The 20,386-nt window shown below is 34.5% G+C and overlaps 2 protein-coding genes and 1 non-coding gene across 7 annotated transcripts; all 3 read left to right on the top strand.

The window, feature by feature from the left end:
• The first annotated feature begins 485 nt into the window (after positions 1–485).
• LOC125195875 (adenylate kinase family protein) lies at positions 486–6,236 on the top strand. 2 transcript variants are annotated; one of them, XM_048094145.2, is made up of 19 exons: positions 488–759; positions 1,191–1,292; positions 1,965–2,093; positions 2,171–2,305; positions 2,575–2,721; positions 2,825–2,899; positions 2,985–3,078; positions 3,234–3,283; positions 3,397–3,525; positions 3,953–3,988; positions 4,063–4,143; positions 4,219–4,357; positions 4,575–4,654; positions 4,748–4,813; positions 5,191–5,220; positions 5,299–5,408; positions 5,524–5,661; positions 5,746–5,775; positions 5,856–6,236. In XM_048094145.2, exons 1-19 carry the CDS (start codon positions 571–573, stop codon positions 5,878–5,880), a joined length of 1,785 nt encoding a protein of 594 aa, XP_047950102.1. In that variant the 5' UTR covers positions 488–570; the 3' UTR covers positions 5,881–6,236. The 2 variants fall into 2 exon arrangements, with proteins under 2 accessions (XP_088913791.1, XP_047950102.1); XM_089057665.1 differs by lacking the exons at positions 2,575–2,721; positions 2,825–2,899 and having other exon boundaries at positions 486–759.
• Positions 6,237–6,396: 160 nt separating this feature from the next.
• On the top strand, positions 6,397–6,469 carry TRNAR-CCU (transfer RNA arginine (anticodon CCU)). The gene has a single exon. It is a non-coding gene; the product is annotated as a tRNA-Arg (tRNA).
• A 1,261-nt stretch (positions 6,470–7,730) lies between these two features.
• LOC125195074 (protein ENHANCED DISEASE RESISTANCE 2-like) lies at positions 7,731–18,604 on the top strand. 4 transcript variants are annotated; one of them, XR_016129034.1, is made up of 23 exons: positions 7,731–8,116; positions 8,574–8,648; positions 8,826–8,879; positions 9,206–9,271; positions 9,688–9,746; positions 10,187–10,263; positions 10,435–10,557; positions 10,833–10,867; positions 11,170–11,270; positions 11,339–11,434; positions 12,057–12,121; positions 12,975–13,046; positions 13,559–13,729; positions 14,578–14,780; positions 14,869–14,935; positions 15,065–15,237; positions 15,413–15,514; positions 16,283–16,330; positions 16,760–16,903; positions 16,976–17,071; positions 17,231–17,332; positions 17,942–18,086; positions 18,408–18,604. XR_016129034.1 is itself a non-coding variant. In XM_089057586.1 (22 exons), the coding sequence occupies exons 1-22, from the start codon at positions 7,940–7,942 to the stop codon at positions 18,032–18,034; spliced, it is 2,199 nt and encodes a 732-aa protein (XP_088913712.1). In that variant the 5' UTR covers positions 7,731–7,939; the 3' UTR covers positions 18,035–18,604. The 4 variants fall into 4 exon arrangements, 2 of the variants coding, with proteins under 2 accessions (XP_088913712.1, XP_088913713.1); XR_016129035.1 differs by having other exon boundaries at positions 17,942–18,132; XM_089057586.1 differs by having other exon boundaries at positions 17,942–18,604.
• The last annotated feature ends 1,782 nt before the right edge of the window (positions 18,605–20,386 follow it).

Below are 20,386 nucleotides of genomic sequence, written 5' to 3'. Positions count from 1 at the left end.
ATTTTTGGTAGTGGACCCTATATTTCACTAACTCAATCATACTCAAATTTTATTATAAAACTAATAGTTTAAAAGTAGGACTCATATCCCACCAACTTTTTTCAACTCACTTTCCATTAGATTTCTTAAAATTCATGTCAGGTCAAAATGTTCCAAATTATGTGGGACGGAGGAAGTATAATTTGTCGTTCAATTTTAAACGAAATACCAAATTTCTTTATGTTTTTAACTGAAATTTAATACAATAGGACTCTCATCGTTCCATGTTAATTGAATCATTTTTTTATTCGAAAAGTTCCAAATAATTGAGTCATTTTATTTTTGGCAAGAAGTAACCCATGTTCTTGCTTTATTCACCGTACATTTAACACATTATTTTAAAATCTTGTGCAAAAAAAATTGCATCAATTAACAAGGAATAGAGTGAATACTATTTTTATTTATTTATCCTGTTTTGTGGGGTTATGGATTTTCATTTTCTGGCGGCAGTTTGTCCGTTAATTTGAGCCGTTGGCCACAACTATCACACACACTCCCACCGCTCTCTGTGTGAGTTTGCACTTTGCAGCCATGTTGAGCTGCTCAGCCGTTCCCACTTTCTCTCTAACCTCCAATCTCCCTCCTTCCCCAAAGCCCTCCCTCTCTCCCTCTCTCCATTCTTCTCTTCATTTTTCATCTATTTCTCTCCCGCTACAGTTTACATCTCATCACGCTCACGCGTGCGGCCATGCCTCCATCAAGGCCAAACCTCTGCGAAAGGTCTGATTATTCCTTCTACCTCTCTGTATTTCGCATCCTCTATTTGTGATTTTACCGAGCAATTCGCTAGGTTTTTGTTTGAAATCCCAAATGGGGCTATTGACTGCTATAAAGATCTTTTTGACAAGGGTTTAGAGGATTTCTTTAAATTTATAGTATTATCTTTCTTAGGCGTTTAATTTTTATTCAATTGTGAATTAAGTGTTGCGATTTGACCTTTGATCATGCCATTTCAGTATATTCTTTCCTAATTAATATTAGGAGTCCTAATTTACTTCAGTTCTTGAACACTGGAAAGCTCTCATGCCACTTCAGTGAACTTAGAACATTTCTGCTTTTAATCATATTGAGAAAGCTTTGCTAAAATAGTGTACTAAGTATGGAAATCCTGTGTATCTGCATACTGAAATCTCTCTCATTCTCTGAAATAGACTCTCAAAATTGTAAGCTCGGCGACTGAGCCACTGAGAGTGATGATATCAGGTGCCCCGGCTTCAGGGAAGGGGACACAGTGTGAGATGATTGCTCAAAAGGTTAGTCCATTCTGTACTTCGTTCCTGTCGCTGAAGTTGCTCCACTTATCTTTGTAGGAAGAGTTTCTTTGTTTTCTATATCTCAGCTTTTAGAGGTAGTGGAACAAATATGCTTTTAGAGGTAGTGGAACAAATATCTGTATAAGGCAAAGATGAAAGAGACCCAGCATTGTCTAGCAAATGTCAAACGATATTTGTGAGGAAGAAAAACGTGCATGCAGAGTTTAGTAATTACTCCAAATCAACTCCTGAATTGGAATGCGTACTACTTCTTTTCGAAATCCCAGTTTGAAGATTGTTGAACCAGCTCCGGAAAAGATTTTTAAAAAAAAACTTATTTTCTCTTACTGCCGAAGCACTTAGTTTAGGCTTGCAGAAAGCCTCAGGGAGCTATAACCTGACATAACACCACCCTTATCTTATTTTTCCTGTACATTTTAGTATTATGCCAAGACTTCTATCACAAGCAATCAAATTTCACTTTGTTGGCATCCTGGGGTATAAAAAGAGCCTGGCATCTCCTTTATTCATAGCCTGACTGAGGCTTCATACATCTCTTGTATATTTTCTGCTTTTCTACTTAATTACACCTGTTATTCAATAATGAAGAATTTATGTTAGCAGTTTTCCTTGTTACATTTCACTTTATATTCCCCTGCTTGGTTTATTCAGTTTGGAGTAGTACACATTTCAACTGGAGATATTCTGCGAGCTGAAGTATCAGCAGGTACAGAAATTGGAAACAAGGCAAAGGAGTACATGAATTCTGGTCGGTTAGTCCCAGATGAAATCGTCACAGCTGTAGGAAAAATGATCAACTAACTATTTTCTTCTCTAGTTTGTGAATTAGCTGCGCTGACACTTTGTGTTTATAATAGATGGTGACAACCCGACTATCTCTGAAAGATGTGAAGGAGAAAGGATGGCTTTTAGATGGATACCCACGAAGTTCTGCCCAAGCAGAGAGTTTGGAGAAACGGAGTATTAGGCCTGATATATATGTCATGCTTGAGGTATGTACCCTAATAATAATCATTATCCCTTCACTGTCTGAAGTTGTATTTTCTCATATAGTTTGAGGTATACACCACTGGATCAACACATTTTTTCAGAAATAGATAGATATAAAAACTGATAACATGATAATTTAACTAGAAACAAACAAATAAAATTTGAATTTTTTCTACAAATGGAATATGCTCAGAGTAATAACCTGGAAAGCTCTCTATTTCTGGAAAGCTTCTGTAACTGCTCTTGATTGCTGATGTTATCTTTTCATTAGGTGCCTGATGATGTTCTAATTGACCGATGTATTGGGAGAAGGTTAGATCCTTTGACAGGAAAAATCTATCATGTGAAAAACTTCCCACCAGAAAATGAAGAAATTAAAGACAGGCTTGTTACTCGTCCTGATGACACAGAGGAAAAGGTCCAAAATAACTTCTAAAATAACTAATGTCAGTTCTTATCTGGACCTGGAGATCTGTATGCAAACCTGATCTGTTCATAGGTAAATGTTTGACAATTCTCAGGTGAAGTCACGTTTAGAAATATATAAGAGAAATGTTGAATCAATCTTATCGACCTACTCAGACGTAATGGTTAAGGTGTGTGAAACTTGATAATCAGGCTACTTTTAGTTTTAAGTCATGAATATAGATGCTTACAAAGCAATTTTTTGCTTGTTTACAGATCAATGGAAACCGTGCAAAAGAAGAAGTTTTTGAAGAGATTGATTCTTTGTTGTTAAGATTGCAAAAAGATAAAGAAGAAAAATCAAAATCAGGTCCAGATTCTCATTTCTTTGAATGCTTTTTAGTTTACAGGAATTGTATAAATTTTACACCCACTTATATCAGTATTTGCATCGTTTGTCCTATTAGTACTTGTAGTTACATTTAAGTGGTTTTGACTAAATGAACTTATCTCACATGTTTGCAGGTGAACTTGTAAGAAATGAGAACCAATTGGATTCGTTATCTTTGGACAAGGTTATTTCAACAAAACCTTTGTACGCATAATTTTAATTTTGAATGTGACAGCCTTGTGAAATCGAATAACTAATAAATTTTAGGTTTGTTTTTTTGGCCATTACTATCTGCAGAATAAATGGAGAGGAATACCGACGAAACTAAATAACATTCCTCACTCTAGAGAAATCAGGGAATACTTCTATGAGGATGTGTTGCAAGCAACAAAACGAGCAATAGAAGATGGGAAAACTCGATTGAAGGTCTTTATCTTCTCATGTTTTGAGTTTTTGCATCACATATAGACAGTTTGATACATGTCCTTTCTTTCTTAATTACATGTTCAGGTGCATTATTTAAAATATTCTGAATGTTTTGTATGTATTATTAGTAGCAAACATATTTCTTTGCTAAGAGATAGTTGATGAATGTTAAAGTGATTATCTTTGTTTTTTTTTTTTTCACAATTAATATATTCTCTCCATCGATCCTTGGGTTGAATATATAACATTGGCTGGTTTGAGTAATGTATGTAATTGAATCAACATAGTTGATACATCTATTTGATTGAATTAAACATTAAAATATAGTTTTTCTCATAATGTAGCTAATGTATTATACTGTCCTTAATTTTGCATCTGAACATTCATCCAATAATGATGTATAATGACTTTACCACTTTAATTGAAGGTGGAAATCAGTATCCCAGAGTTAAATCCAGAAATGGTGAGAAACTTCCTTTTCAGTTTTGGTTCTTTTCCATCCTTCTTTGTTTAGAAGTGAATGAATTTTTTTCTCAGGATGTATATCGCATAGGTACTCTAATGGAGCTGGTCCGTATTCTTGCTCTTTCCTTTGCGGATGATGGAAAGCGCGTCAAGGTTCTCACAAGCTTTATCTTATTGAATTACTTAAGTCGAAACAGTTGCATGTATCAGTAGTCTAGTTTCTTGCAGGTCTGTGTGCAAGGGTCTATGGGAGAAGGAGCATTAGCTGGAATGCCACTGCAACTTGCTGGAACTCGGAAGATTTTGGAGTTCATGGATTGGGGTGACGGTGGTGTTATGGGTACCTTCGTCAATATCGGTTCCATAGGTGATGAATTTCACGAATTATATTCTTGCAACTATAGGTTAAACTCAGGCTTTTCAACAAAATATTTCTTCTCACTAACACCTTGACTCTTTAAAGGAGGTAGACATTGTTACCATGCACTTCTTATTAAACTGCTACGATTCTAGCAATGGGCCTCTAGAAATTGTTTCTTGACTATCAACTTATGCGAAAACAAATATATTGAAATGATCTACAGGTGCTAAAGAGGTTGAGGAGCAAGATGGCATATATATCTTAGTGGCTCCACAAAATGCAGTAGGGAACTGTATTATTGGTGTAAGTAATTTGAGAAAATCCATGCTTGTTGCTTCCTGAAGCATACTCTATGGAGATGCAAAAGTATGTGTTATTTGACTCGTGAAAATGCAGGATCTAAAAGCTATGACTGATGCCGCCGCTCATCGTCCAGTCATCCTTGTCAATCCTAAGCTCAGGGTTGGTTTCTCATATTAAACCTGACTCTGTTTTGAACTTGTGCCCTTAAATTCCCAGATGCTTCAGATAAAATTGAGAAGGTTTTAGGTCTTTCCCTCGGCATTATTTAGGACGCCATTACTTTAAAATCGCTGCACAATAAGGTAAACAATAACTTCCAAAAGGGAAAAGGCCTCTTAAAGACAGATGTAGCTACTACCATCACTGGTTACTTTGCCTTAATTATGTTCATTTTCTATGGTCATAAATGATTCCTCACAAGAACTGATATCAATTTTTTTTTAAAAGAAACATAATTGTTGTCAATATCTGTGCCTATGTCTGTGTTGAATTATCCAACAAGATAGCTGATATAATTGCATTTCTGAAATTTTTAGGACGTACCAGGTTCAAGTGGTATCATGCAAGTAAGTAAACAGTCATCATTGGATGTGATTACATAATTGAGCTTGCTCTCATGAAATTCTTATTTTCTATCTATGCAGACTATGGGCCGGGAGGAAAGATTAGCATATGCTGCTTCATTTGAGATATGCTACTTCTTCCGGTTACTATACTATTATGGAACCCAATATCCGATCATGGGTGCCCTCAGGTGAGGTCATTACCCTCCTCTGAGTGATAGTATTAGACAGCATGCTTCCTGCCCTCAAGACATTTTTTTCCAAAGATCGATGCTTAGAACTTGTGGTGAACACTTGTGTTATTAGGATGTCTTACCCATACGAATACCAGTTGTACAAGAGGGTCGATGAATCTCCCAAGAAGGAGAAATACGAACTCTTGTCGACATTCGAGAAAAGGCCAAGTGGCGAAGAGATTAATGATTCTTTTGAAGGAAAAGTCAGGTCAATTTCTTAACTTGAGTTTTGCATAACTGAAACCTGAGCACACCTCCAGCCATTACTGATCGTTTTTAACCACACTTGCAGAAATAAGGCCAAAGAATCGAAAGGAATATGGTAAAGATATCTAGAGATCATCATATCATCCATTTAAATGTTGTATCTCATGCTGATAATTCTGTTGACTTCCCTTGTAGGGGCTTCTTGAGCAGCATATTTTAAGTGGAACGACAGAAGGCGCCTACTAATGCTGTTTTTCTGCATATGGGAGATGATACATTTGAAGATTAGAATCATGCTTGTCTACGAGCAATCCACGTGCTGTTCTTACAAATCATCATCGTTTTCGAAGATTAAGGAACCGCTTCCTATTAGGTGAAAGATGTGATGGCATAAATGCTGTTTGAATGATGCAATGTCTGCTTGCTTACTTATTTTACTTTTTTTTATGTGAATATGTATATAGAAGTGTTGGAGTTGGACTATGTTTTAGAATTTTGGGACATGGTAAGGTGAAACTCAGAGCTGTCTTAGTTGTTGAAGAACTCCTAAATGAGATTTTTATGGTTGCTTTCTCATCCAAATTTGAGGTTGTTTTTTTAAGTGACGAGTTGGTATAAATCGCCTCTTGACTTGACCCTCCATTTTAAAAGTTTAGACTCATTGCACAAGTATAATAAATCGGCTATAAAGGATTGTAGTATTATAAATCATTAATATAATTACAAAGAACAAAAGGCGCCTGTAGCTCAGTGGATAGAGCGTCTGTTTCCTAAGCAGAAAGTCGTAGGTTCGACCCCTACCTGGCGCGTGTGTGTTTTGGCTGGTTCACTTAATCAAAATTTGGTATTTTACTTATATATCATGAATACTTTACAGTAGCCCATATAGAATAATTTTTGCTGAAGATGTCTTATTTGGACTGGGTTTAAAAATAGTAGTAACACACAATTAATGATTTTAGGAACAAATATCCCTATTTAAAAAAACAAAAGGACAAGAAATATGAAAAAAAGGGAAAGAAGACAATTACCAACACACGGAGGATAACTCGTTATATCTTCCTATATCTTTTCTTTTAGTTTGTCAAAATTTGTTTTTTCTAAAAGTTTTTCTCATGTTAATATATACAAATATATATTATTTCTCTTTTTAATAGTAATTAATAGTACATAAAATAACATTTTCATAAAATCTAGTATCTCAAGTATAACACCTACTTTGGAATAAAGAAAATAATATCTTATAATATCTCGTGTCATCTCTTAAATATGACATCTACCTTAAAATGAAGGAAGTACTTAATAAACATTCACAAACATTAACAATCCACAATATTCATCTCCCTCTTAAATATGATATCAACCTTAAAATGAAGGAAGTACTTAATAAACATTCACAAACATTAATAATCCACAATATTCATCTCCCTCTTAAATATGATATCTACCTTAAAATGAAGGAAGTACTTAATAAACATTCACAAACATTAACAATCCACAATATGCATCTCCCTCTTAAATATGATATCTACCATAAAATGAAGGAAGTACTTAATAAACATTCACAAACATTAACAATCCATAATATTCGTCTTCCTCTGAGCTTGACTCCGTGCAATATTACTAACTTACAAGCCATTGAGGAAACACTCACCCTTGTACTTAAGCTTCTCCAAGTCTCCCACAACATAAACTAAGAATAAAGAAATTTGACTAGAGTTAATCACAAGACTATAGAGTAGTAATTTGTGCAATTGTATCAAAGATCATTGGCTTCTTAAATAGCTTAAGAAACTCATCTCCTTTGATCACGCGACACATTTCTTTTATTTTAACACAAACAAATTACCAAACCATTTATACCAAAACCATGCAAATAAAAATATATAAAGAAAAAATTTCCAAAAACATTATACCAAACATGCAAATAAATTTTTAAAATTCAGGCTAATTTAACTGCTTTTATTAAAGTGCAGGTCATATTTTTTTTAAGTGAGAGCCATTTTACAATACTTAATTAAATTAGAATATTTTAAAATTTAGAGCATAGTAATTTTATTTGATTCTATTTGAAGGTAGAAAGAGAGTGGAAATGGCAGTCCTTCGTCCATCGATAACTGCCTGCCCATGAATGACAATGTTCATTTAAATTTGCAGAAAATCTTCTGGCGCACAATGAGGCGGAGGGTGTTTGAAAATATAGTTTTTGATTCACATCAAACTCTCAATTTCACTTCAAATTCTCCATACAATTATCTATATTCCATTGATTCTTCGCAATGGCCCACAAGGTCGGCGGCGACGGCGACGGTGGCGAGAGGTTTGAGTATTCCGGCTGGGTTTATCATCTCGGTGTCAATAAAATAGGGCGCGAGTATTGCCACTTCCGCTTTCTCTCTATACGCGGCAAGTATATGGAGATGTACAAACGCGACCCTCAGGACAATCCCGGCATTGTATATCTCTCTCTGCGATCACCTTCCAGATTTCCATTTGTGTTTTCCTTGGATTTTTGTTTTATTTTAGCTGTTAATTTAATTGATCACTTAGCTCCAGGGTTACGTTTTCTGAATTGATTTCGGATTGAATTATGGAGCAGTGTTGTAAATACGGGTAGGGATTTTTGAGTCATGCATCAATTAGTTACTACTACTATACTTTTCACTCGCATGTTTGGATTGGAGCCATGTATCCACTTATGCTACATTGATATACAGTGGAACTTCTCTAAAACTTAATCTACAAAGAATGACCTCCTTCCATATTCTTGTGTTTGATTATTCATTTAATATAAGTATTGCTCTCTATATAGTATGTTGCAGGTTCTCGATGGTTCTCATCTACAATAAATATAATTAGTTTCTTAAAGCAAAGACTTTGATATCCAATAACTCCGCATTACATTTATTTCAGAGGCCTATTCGAAGGGGTGTCATAGGGCATACACTTCTGGTAGAGGAATTGGGTCGACGGAAGGTGAACCATGGTGTAAGGCCTCTGTAGTATTCCCTCAGTCTTCTTACGTTTTCTTAGAATTTATATTTTGTCTGTTTTATCACATATTATTATCCTTGAATTAACGTATTACTTAAGTTACATGGAACTTATTGTTTACAAAGATAAAGAACTTGGTTTCTCTCTGAAAAATTTCTGATCATTTTGTAGGATGTGTATCCACTAAGGTTCTACAATCGTTTGGATGAAGCAAAAAAGGGTGAAGTAAGTGATAAAATCATTATATGTGATCTTCTGAAGAGACTGGAAATTGTTAATCCCTTTCTGCAGTTTCACTTGTGTTAGCTTTTGTTTTAATGTTAGCTCAATCTCTAATATAATCACGTTAGAGTAACTAACTTGTGATGCATGCTAACAACTGTGTGAAATTATATCTTCTGTATCTCTTTTATATTGCTCAATATAATACTCATGTGTTCTAATCTGAGCAATGGCTCCTTAAATAGCCAAAAGTTGTTCTGGTTTTTCCTCTGTTTGATATGGGATTTGGTTATTCTTGAAGTTACTCAGGTTGATTTTTCTTGCTGCAGATTGCTTGTGCTACAGCTGGTGATGCCCGAAAATGGATGGAAGCATTTGATCATGCTAAACAAGTGGTACAAGAGAAAATAACAATATAAGGCATTTATATTATTTGGTCTTTTCAAATAAAATATGTTTATTATATACTTTTATTTGTTCACCATTAATAACCATGCTGGCTTTAGTATTTTATGGTTACATTGGTTCAACTTTACTTTTACAGGAACCTTATGTTCTTAGTATTTGGCTGGACGTATGTACAATTTTGAAACTGTTGTTTAAGGAGTACTATTTTCTACTATGATTTATTCACATTCATTAACGCGTCTAACTTATCTGAGTAATGTATGCTTACTTCCTTTTCGTTAGGTAGCAGACATAATTCATGATATTATTCAAGTTTGGCGTAGATAACTTCATGGCAATGAACTAAATGGCTGCATTTTTCTTTTTAACTGCTGCAGTGTCTCACACTACTTTTGAATTGTAGGTAGAGTACGAGTTATCACAGGGTGCTAGTGTGAGAAACAAGCTGAATATGGAGAATGAGTATGTTCAGATTCTCTATATTTATACTTATAGTAATAAAGTGTTCCAGGTTTACGTTTCCCTTGTGTAAAAATTGTCATGTGTTATATAATAAGAATCATATTTTGTAACTTATCATGTTAGCTTCTTTCTCAAGGTGAATACACTGAGATAGAAATTTGTACAACTAGAGAAGTTTGAATTGGTTTTTATTATCTGACTTTTGCTCGACACTACTCTTTGTTCTTTCAGTACTGCCACAATTTCTGATAGATATGCTATTTTACATGTGATGTTTCCAATTTCCTTTGTTAATTTAGAATGGTCAGTTCATCTCTATAACTGCAAAGTTGGGAGGATACTTTTGCTCTGTGATTTTAAATGTGTACTAAATTCTACTCAAATTTAGAGCTGGCAGTGCTCCAATAAACTCTAAGGTTGTTTTATTTATTTTTTGTAAGGATTGACCTGGAGGGTCATCGGCATAGAGTGCGGCATTATGCTCATGGTCTGAAAAGGCTAATTAGGATTGGACAAGGTAAGGTTGCTCTGTTTTTCATAGTAACTGCTGAGATTATTTTTTGCTTGTATAATTGCAGAAGGTCTCTATTGTCTGTGACGTATGTCTATATAAATTTGTATTTCTAATCTAATTTGTTTATTGCTACAAAAATTTCTTCAATCTTTTGTTCCATTTTATTGTTTACAGGGCCAGAAATGCTTGTGCGCAAAGCATCGGGCATATCTGGGAATGGTGTAGAGACATGTTATGATGCAGATGGTGGTGATGCTGTTGAAGCACATGAATGGAGATGTGTCCGCACAGTCAATGGTACATTCATTCTGATATTCTTTGTGGTGAAGACTTCACATTAACAACTTGGTTGGAGTTCCTTTTTTTGTACCTTTGTAGGTCTCTGATATAATTTGTACTTGAGTTCTAGAAATCATACAGCTCATGAAAAAAGGATGACTATCTTGTTAATAACAGCAGGTCCACAGGCTCTGATATGATTCCTTTGCATGTGTTTTATATTGATCTACCATAGTTTAGTTACTAAAAATTGCTGTTATATTCTCTGTTTGTAACATTCCTTTTGGTTTCAGGTGTGAGAATATTTGAAGATGCAACCAGCTCGACGGTAATTCAGTGATTGAACGAACTGTTACTTAGTTTTGCTAAATTGACATGCAGATCTTAAAACAATTATGAAAATGTGTTTTTTCCCAATTTTGAAAATTATAGATAGAAATTTTTGCTTGAAAGCCAAAAAGTAGAATTATGTTATTGTTAAAAGTTATTTGGGATAACTTTATTTGCCACTTCTCGCCGTCCATCTCTATTATGCCTCATTTGTATCAAACAATACACATTTCTTATTTTCTTTGGTTAAAGTCTGAAGGGGGACTTGTAATTATGTATTATAATTGCCTTGTTTTACAGAATGGTAAAGGGGTACTGGTCAAAGCGGTTGGTGTCGTTGATGCGAGTGCAGATACTGTATTTGAAATTGTGTTAAATCCTGATCGACATAGGAGATATGAGTAGGTGTTTCAAATGTTGTCTTGTGCCTGCTCTTACAATTAAAATCAATTTAATGGTTCTTACACAGGTGGGATTCCTTGACTGGTGACTTGGAGTTGGTTGATTCTTTAGATGGTCACTATGATGTTGTGTATGGGACTTTTGATCCACGCTATCTAACTTGGTGAGTGATTCTTGTCAACAAGTTTCATTCTATATAATTTTCTCTTCTGGCGCTAACTGTAAAAGAGGAAGATGAACAATGGCACGAATAGAGTTTGTCGCTTTATTTTTAAGTTAGTGTAAAGTTGATTAATGAGTTTTAGTGCATAAGGTGTCAAATACTTCTATGTTTGCAGCTCCAAGGTAATATTCTATGAAATTTGGGACATAGAAGATTGTATTGGGAGTTGGGATGGAGGGTTGGTTTTACCCATTAAAAATCAATAAGTACATCTTTTTTAAGTAATAGTATCTCTTTGTAATCTGAAATGCAGAGATCTTTATTATTGGTACTAACCTGCACATTTTTTATGTGGGTTCGATGGTTATTGTTGATTTGGTGTTCATTTAGTCAGTAATGAGACATAAGCTTGACACTCCGTTTCTTGTTTCTGTAAAGTTGGTCTCATAGTTGCATTTTAATTTTGTATATTTGACAGTCTTGGGTTCAGTATTCAATAGTTACATTCTTTTTCTCTTTTGTTGCTGTTTGATTCTGAAAAGGAAAAGGAATAGGATTTTCTTTGCTCCTTGTGGTGGTTATATTTTATTTTCTGCCGATTCAGAGATTTTACAATGTGCAGGTGGCAGTCAAAGAGGGACTTCGTCTTTTCAAGGCAATGGTTTCGCGGACAAGATGGAACATATAGTAAGAATCTACTATATCTCTGCTTACCTTGCCAATATTAAGTAGTTTAAATCATTCAAATTCTCACATGTCTTGGACAAAATGCATTATTGCTTAATGCATATTTAAAAAGTGGTAGATGTTTGTGCCAGAGATCAAGATTTAATATTTTACTCCCTCAGTCCCATTACAGACGAGTCGTATTCCTTTTTGGGTCATCCCACTAAAGTTGAGTCATTTCCCTTTATGCCAAATTCAACACACTTATGTCTCCTACTTGATTCTCTCTATTCAATTATTTCTTTAATTCTCTATTCATTTATCTACTTTATTCTCATTCCACTTAACTCACAAAACACTTATTCCTTAACCTCCTTGCCCAAAAGAAACGCCTCAACTGTAATGGGACAGAGGGAGTATTAAATTACCGAATTATATTAATGCATATATAGAAATTGATTGATCTGATATTGTTAATTTGGCATTGGTGTGGTGTGAGTCCTCATCCATATATATTATTTGATCAGATCCGATTCACCTATATTTGTATATAAGCTCAGTCTTACATAATGTTAACAGAGAATAATGCATGTGGTAGAGCCCTTTGAGATACTGTCTGTCCATGTATGCCAGATATCCGGAGCATACTATGAATGTCTTCTTCATTGTTGTTGTAGTAATTTAAGATTTAATAGTTGTGTGTCTGTTAATATAAAATATTATGGATTCATAATTTTCTGATTGTGATGCTTATACAGCGAATGCTTTCTTGATAGAAATAGTAAGGTGAACATCAAATTATGTTTCTAGATTCAGTGTTAAAACTGACAATGGTTCTTATGATTGACAATATGATGTACATTTATTGGTGCAGCAATCCTGCAGGTTCCTTCTGTACACAAGAATCGGCCTCCAAGATATGGCTATGAACGCACAAAACTTAACCGTAAGAAAATTTTGTGCTGAATAAAGTCATTTAGTTTGAATTTGCATTTCCCACATCTACTTGAATATAAATAGTAAACCAGGAGAACTGGCCTGAGAAAAAAATGGCCATTATGAAAGGCAATAAGCTCAGATTTTCAAAACAAACTCTCTTGTTTTTTTGTGGTTTGAAAAATCAAAGCTAATTACACTTTTCACGTTTTTTTTTCTAATAGATTTTTATTAAAATCTGCTCTTAAGAGGACATAGTTCTATATTAAAATCCATATTTACTCTCACTATAATCTTCTGCTTTTGCTAGCATATGTATGGGCCCAAAATCCTTTCTTGGACCATGCTCATGGCTTTTTGTGTACATGAATTTATTTTTTATTATTGGTTTATGTTTTGTGTACATTTTCATTGGTCTTCTTGGCATAATGCTTGTTAAGTATTTTCTTGGCACCAGTATTTTATATATGAAAGTGTATGTATAGATTTTTCTTATCTCTTATCTTGCCTTCTGCCCTGTAGCTTCCACTTGGGAGATGAGTGATTTAAGCACATCTTCCTCGGTAAATAGTGCGAGATGTCTCGTCACACAAACACTAGAAATAAACCCCAAAGGTTGGTCCAAGTGGAGGAACAAGAACTGTCCGAAGTTTGAAAAGACTGTTCCTTATGCGTTACTAAGTCAAGTATCAGGTTTGTAATCCTTCGAGGTCTAATCTACAAAGCTGGAGCGCATCTCATTTTCCAAATGTGCAGAAAACAATGTGTTTAGACATTAATGTAGCATTTATTTTATTTAAAATTAGAATAAACAACAAAATCTCGACATTTGACTACTGTCACTTGAAAGTTCAATTTTTTTCTTCTAGCTCTAGATATTATCCTATAAATAAAGTCATGCCATTAAAATAATGACGTATGGGATTCAAAGCCCAACTTGGTTGGTAAGATGCTCCTCCACCTAATAGATCGGGAGTTCAAGTCATGAAGGGGGTAAATGGGAAACCATTATTGATTCTCCCTGAAAAATGAAGTACGGGAAAGTTTCCTTCAGTGAAATTCAATTAGATTCACTTGAGCTTCAATTTATTTACTCTTCATAAGTGTTGTTAGTTGTTAGCTTTTTTCAAGTTTTAGATTCCTTTTCATAGGATTATTTATGTTATGTATTTACTCTCACTTGTTGATCTACGTAGAAGTTGTGTTTCTTTTCTTCATGCTGCTTTATTTAGGGTATGATGAGACTGATAGTGACAGATGAAAATTGCCCTGCTATGACATAATTCTGATAGATTGTTATGCAATGCTAATCTCGTCGACTTTCTGATATGTAATCAGTCAAAATTTCCTTTTCTCTTGATAATACCTATGGTCTCCAAACTGCAGCATAGAGCTTTGTACTTAACAGGGCAGGCTGTTGTTTTCTAAGCACATAATATGAATTTTCAATTTTTTTATTCCTATTACTTTTCCTTTTCCTCCTTAAGTGACCTGGGTCTGAAGTAGTTCCTTTTATTGTGATGTTATCATGATTCGTCTAGGACTGAAGGAATACATTGGAGCAAACCCAGCACTTGCATCTGTGTTCTCCACCACAATAGTTCATTCCAATTCTTCTGATCTTTCTGGAGCCAACAATGAATTTGAGGGTGCAGAAGGAGCAGAGGAGTTCTATGATGCAACTGATGATTCATCCTCTGATGAAGAAAATAATGAGAACGACAATGAAGTAGAAGTCAATAAGGTTTAGTTTATTCAATGGTAGTAAAAACTCAGATATTCATATTACCATCACAAACTTCCCAAATTCATGTTTTTTAATCTTATATCAGGATATGAATACTAAAGTGAGGAATATTTCCTGGGCCGTAGCAGGTTTATCCGCGAAAAAGACTTCAGGTACTTTCAGCGCAAAATTTCATTTGACGATCAACTACTTTTCTTATTATGTGCCGCCATTTATAGGCTAGTTTTCCAGTAGTCATTCAATTCATTCTGCAAAGTACTTAATTTGTTAATCTGATACAGCACAAGAATCAAGTGTGCTGGACACACTTGTACCTCCTATTAATCTCGACTCGGATGAGTTTCATGGAACCATGAGGAGAGCGAAGGATGAACTTGACAAGAATTGTTGGTCATCTCCTGACGGTTCTGGATTCATGATCAGAGGGAAGACATACTTGAAAGATAGCATGAAGGTAGGTTGAGCCCATCTTCCCAAAAGAACTAAATTAATCCCATATTATTACACGGACTGCTTCTCCACATATTAAATCTGAATTCTGTTTCATGGTTATTTCATTTGGTCGATACTCATTCATAATGATGGCCGTTTCAAATTTGAAAAAAAAAATGTGTTGGATGTCCCTTTAGGTGAAAGGTGGAGAACCTCTTCTTAAGCTAGTAGCAGTTGACTGGTTCAAGGTGGAAGATTGTGCCTCAAAAGTTGCATTGCATCCTAAAAGCCTAGTACAGGTAATCCCGATGAGAAATCTTTGTAGAGAGAGAGAGGGAAAGAGAGGTGGAGGGTATAATCAACTGTTCAAATAAAGTTTAACATTCTATTACAGACAGATATTATACGGAGTACTACGATTCTTCAACTGTTTATGAACAGTCTTAACATTCCTTAATTTAAGAAGCACTCCTCTTCTTCAAATCTCACAGTTTTAGCATCCCATATTCAAATTTTCGAGGCAAGTAGGACCTTAATAGTGTAACAGATACAAATGTTCTTTCCTTTTTGGACGTATGAATGTGCTCTTCTTTTTCATAAATTTGAATAGTTTTCCTTAAATGTCCTTTCTGTTGAAACTTAAAAAGTAGTACTGCAATGTGTAATAAACTCACTCTCAGTCATATTAAAGGTTATTGCATGAAATAAACACAATTTTCACTTAAATGTGTATCGGGACAAACTATAATAAGAGGGTTAAGGAATAACACATGTTCATGATGTCGTGTTAGTGATTTAGGTTTCTCTTTTCCTTGTGTTGTTACTCTCTTAGAGTCTTACCATATCACAGTGACATATTGGTGTTTTTGCTGGCAAGTTGCAGACATTATGAAGTGTTATGTTTCTCTCTTTTGCTATGATGTTATACAGTGTCATTCTTCTCTCTGTTTCCTCTAATGTCATGAAGTCTTATTGTTTCTTTATGCTTGCTCTTTCAGATTATTATAATAAACTTGTTCTTTTTTTACAACAAAATAAATTTGTCCTGATGTCGTTATTAATTGCAGAGTGATGCAGGGAAAAAGCTTCCATTCATCTTCGTTGTCAACCTTCAGGTGTGTCCATGTGGCTACTGTAGCTGCCCTTTCTATGTAGTATGAGTTTTTCAGATATGCTCTGTATATCCATACGAGTGCTTATACTAAAATGTTCTCAACAAGTCTTCCTGTTTCGTTTTACTCTTTTTGGTTTTAATGTTTAAAACAAGAATTCGTATGATTAATAACTGCATATTGAAAATCATTCAAAGACATGTTTGACTACTAGATGAAATAATCGACTGAAATAAATAGTTACTATTTAGAGTTGCCGAAAATCTAGATATTTTCCTTATTCAAGGAATATTTGATATCAGAGCTTTTCAGATCAGGAAACTATATACTAGTGTAACTTAATATATTTATTTGCATCTTCTTTTTTCTAGGAATATTTAAGTTCAGAGCATTTAAATGAGAAAATTTTATATACTGTTTAAACTGTATCAGGTGCCAGCTAGACCAAACTATAGCCTTGTTCTATATTATGCTGCGGACAGGCCTGTAATCAAGAACTCACTCTTGGGAAAATTTATTGATGGCACTGGCATGTATCGTGATTCAAGATTCAAACTTATTCCTAGCATTGTAGAGGTATCAATGTTTTTGTATCTCAACTATTGGTAACTTCTATAGCTCCACAATTCGTATTGCTGTTAACAACAGGGTTACTGGATGGTAAAACGTGCTGTTGGAACAAAATCATGCATTCTTGGAAAGGCAGTAACATGCAACTACGTTAGACAAGACAATTTTCTTGAGGTTAGGTCCTAGTTTTAATTGTTCCCATCCCCGAACAATTTCTCGTGTTTGGATCTCTGATAGTTATAATTATTATCTGTAAACTTCCATCAGTATATCTGGTGGATGTCTTTGGCTCTCTCCCTAACTGGAGTATGAATTTGTACTTTCTTGCTGCAGATTGATGTGGATATTGGTTCATCATCTGTAGCCAGGAGCGTGATTAGTCTCGTTCTTGGATATGTTACAAGCATTGTTGTTGATCTTGCCATAGTTATTGAGGTGTGTACACTTTTTCTTCACCTCATCCTGATGCTTTATCATTTCAACTAATTAATATGCAATTCAGTCAATAACAATGTTAATGGTGTCTTTTCTGAGAAATACAATCTATTCTGTACATTGAAGAACTTCTTCTGCGCAACCCACAAATTCACCCTGGTGCTTTCTACCCTAAAATTTTAACTGTTATTGAACATGCATGTGCAGCTTATTCTGGTAATTTTTCTGTGCTTGGACAAATCTCAGGGTGTGCCCGGACTTAGCTCCGCCCCTGCTTGGAAATATGAAATATTCATATGAAACCATGACTGTTAAGAATAGTTTATTTTGATTGAGCAAGTTCCAAGGCAGCTCACAATGTAAATAATTCAAGATTTTTGAAATACTGGGAATATCATTGCTCTTAAGTGGAATAATACAATAACTAGTAGTACAATTTAATTAGTCATTTAACTTCTTGTTGGGGAGTGGTTTTGATCAGAATTTGCTATTCTCTACTTTCTTTATGTATGTATGTGTTCTATATATTGACCCTTTCTTTAATGTTGGAGTACTATTGAATTATATGCTATTAGACGCGAAATTGTGATGTTTTCCCTATCATTCCAGGCTAAAGAAGAGACGGAACTGCCCGAATTCATTCTTGGAACTGTTAGACTAAACCGTGTTCAGCTTGATACTGCTGTCGACTTGGAAGAGTGATCGATTAATGAAACCAATCTTTGTTACCAACGAGGGTCACTTGTTGCAGGAGGTATGATAGTATAGAGACAAACCTCCAAGGTTACATATGTTTTTTGGTGAGACAGCACTATCTTTATCTACTTAGCTTTGCAAATATTTGATTTTGTGTACAAGGTAACGGGATGTTATAAAAGCAGCAGTAGAAGCTGATTTTGCTTCTTCATTACTGTCCATACACATAATTTACTTAAATGGGCTGATAATTTGTAAAATAAATCGAATAGGTGTTGCGTGAATTATATTGAGGTTGCATTTGAACTTTAATGGTTTTGGAGTATGGTTGGATTTGTATGAACTTTTTACTTTATTTTTCTTCTTTTCTCTTTTGCAGGTGAGTGATAATTGGATCGAGATTGAGAAGAATACACCCTTTAGCTTCAATAAATCAATTTGAGGAGAGGAGTGGTTTATGATGGCTCAAAATCAGTGCTCTCTATTGTTTATTAGTAATAAAGTTATTTTGATGGATCTAATTTTTATCACATCAGTTGAGAGAACAATAAAATGGCCTTAAAGCATTAATTTCAATATATTATCCCATAAAGTATTTGTTTAATAATTTTAACAAATATGTTTAACAACCAAATGTCCACATCTTCTAAAAACTATAGCCTTCAGCTTCAAAATAACATAAAACTAAACTAAAATGTTTTAATCTTACTTCGTCAGATACCAGTTATAAGCAATAATTGATTGACATTTTGAAGTAACTAAATTTGTACTTTGCCCGTTTCTTGACGCAAAAATGTTAGAACCGAAACCAGACCTATACTGATAATTGATATGTTGATTTTGGTTCAGTTTCAAAAGTGAAATCAAACGTTGTGATTAAAACTTGACAACTCTATCTCAAATTAATCTTTTACTTGTTTCCTGATCCCTTCCTATATTACTACCTCCGTCCCCCAAATATTGACACGCTCTGACCCGACACGGATTTTAAGAAAAATATAATGGAAAGTGAGTTGAAAAAGTTAGTGGAATGTGGGTCATACTTTTAAAGTATTAGTTTTATAATAAAATGCTAGTAGGAATGAGTTAGTTGAATATGAGGTCCACTACCAAAAATGGTAAAAAGATGGTAAAAAGTGAAGTGTTGTCAAACTTCCAGGGACGGATCGAAATGGTAAACTGTGTCAAACATTAAAGGACGGAGGTAGTATATACTATCAATATAATTATTTTAGGACTACAACTTCCAAAAACCAACAAAAACTAAACTGTGACATATTTAACATTGTAACTCTTTATTGCTAATAACAGTAACGTAAGGGATTCTTTTTTCTTCGTAATTTTAAAGTGGGAAAGAATTAATACTAATAAAAGTTTCAGAAATAAGAAGTTGAAATGACAATAGAAAATAAAAAGTGGGAAGGGGCTATGGATGATATGATAATTGTGTGAAATAGTTTAGTCTGGTCAAGATCATTGCATGTATGGATTCCATTATTGAAGGCTCTAGCTTTTGTATTTTCTCAAGGTTTCAAAGGCACATAATCTATAAAGCAACTACAAAGATTACTGCTTTTTATCATAATCATGTCCTTTTTTACCCAACTACTGCTGCTTTCTTTCAATTTGAACACCAGTTCCCAAATCCCACCGATTCCTTGTTATGTCTGTTTAATCATGTAATCCCTCCGTCACAAAATGAGAGTCACTCTTATTGTGGGCACGAGTTTTAAAAAATGTAAAGAATAGTGGGTTGATGAGACTCACTTTTTTATATTGGTTTTATAATAAAATGTGAATGAAATGAGTCGGTGGAATATGAGATCTACTTACTATTTATGGTAAAAATGAAGTGGTGACTCTTATTGTGGGACGAACCAAAATGGCAAAGTGTGACTCTTATTGTGGGACTGAGGGAGTACTACATATTACTTAGATATATCTTGTACTACATTAAGTAGATGTTTCATTGTTGTGATTATACTGCTTCAAGTGTTGAAAAGTAAAAATGCGGAAAATAAAAACACTCAAAGCTATATCGACTACATTGTACTCTCTCCGTCCCAAAATAAGTGACTTACTTCTTTTGGGCACGGGATTTAAGGAATGGTATTTAAATAAATTAAAGTGGAGAGAGTAAAGTATGAGAGAGGGAAAAGTAGAGGAGAGAAGAGAGAATAAAGTAGGTGGAGAATAAAGTAAGAGAGGTGACTTTTTGCTAAAAATGGAAATAGGTCACTTAAAAAGGAATACAAGTCACTGATCTTGGGACGGAGGGAGTATTTGGTTTGAATTGTCCTTTGTGATACAATGGACATCTCTATTTATAGGACTAGGGAATTAAAGGACCTTGGGACT

Source organism: Salvia hispanica, chromosome 4, assembly GCF_029641045.1.
Source record: "Salvia hispanica isolate PSC_SH4W2 chromosome 4, Shi_PSC_v1, whole genome shotgun sequence".
NCBI classification, from domain to species: domain Eukaryota; kingdom Viridiplantae; phylum Streptophyta; class Magnoliopsida; order Lamiales; family Lamiaceae; genus Salvia; species Salvia hispanica.
The sequence above is the reverse complement of the archived record's forward strand: the minus strand, read 5'-3'. Positions and strand labels throughout refer to the sequence as shown.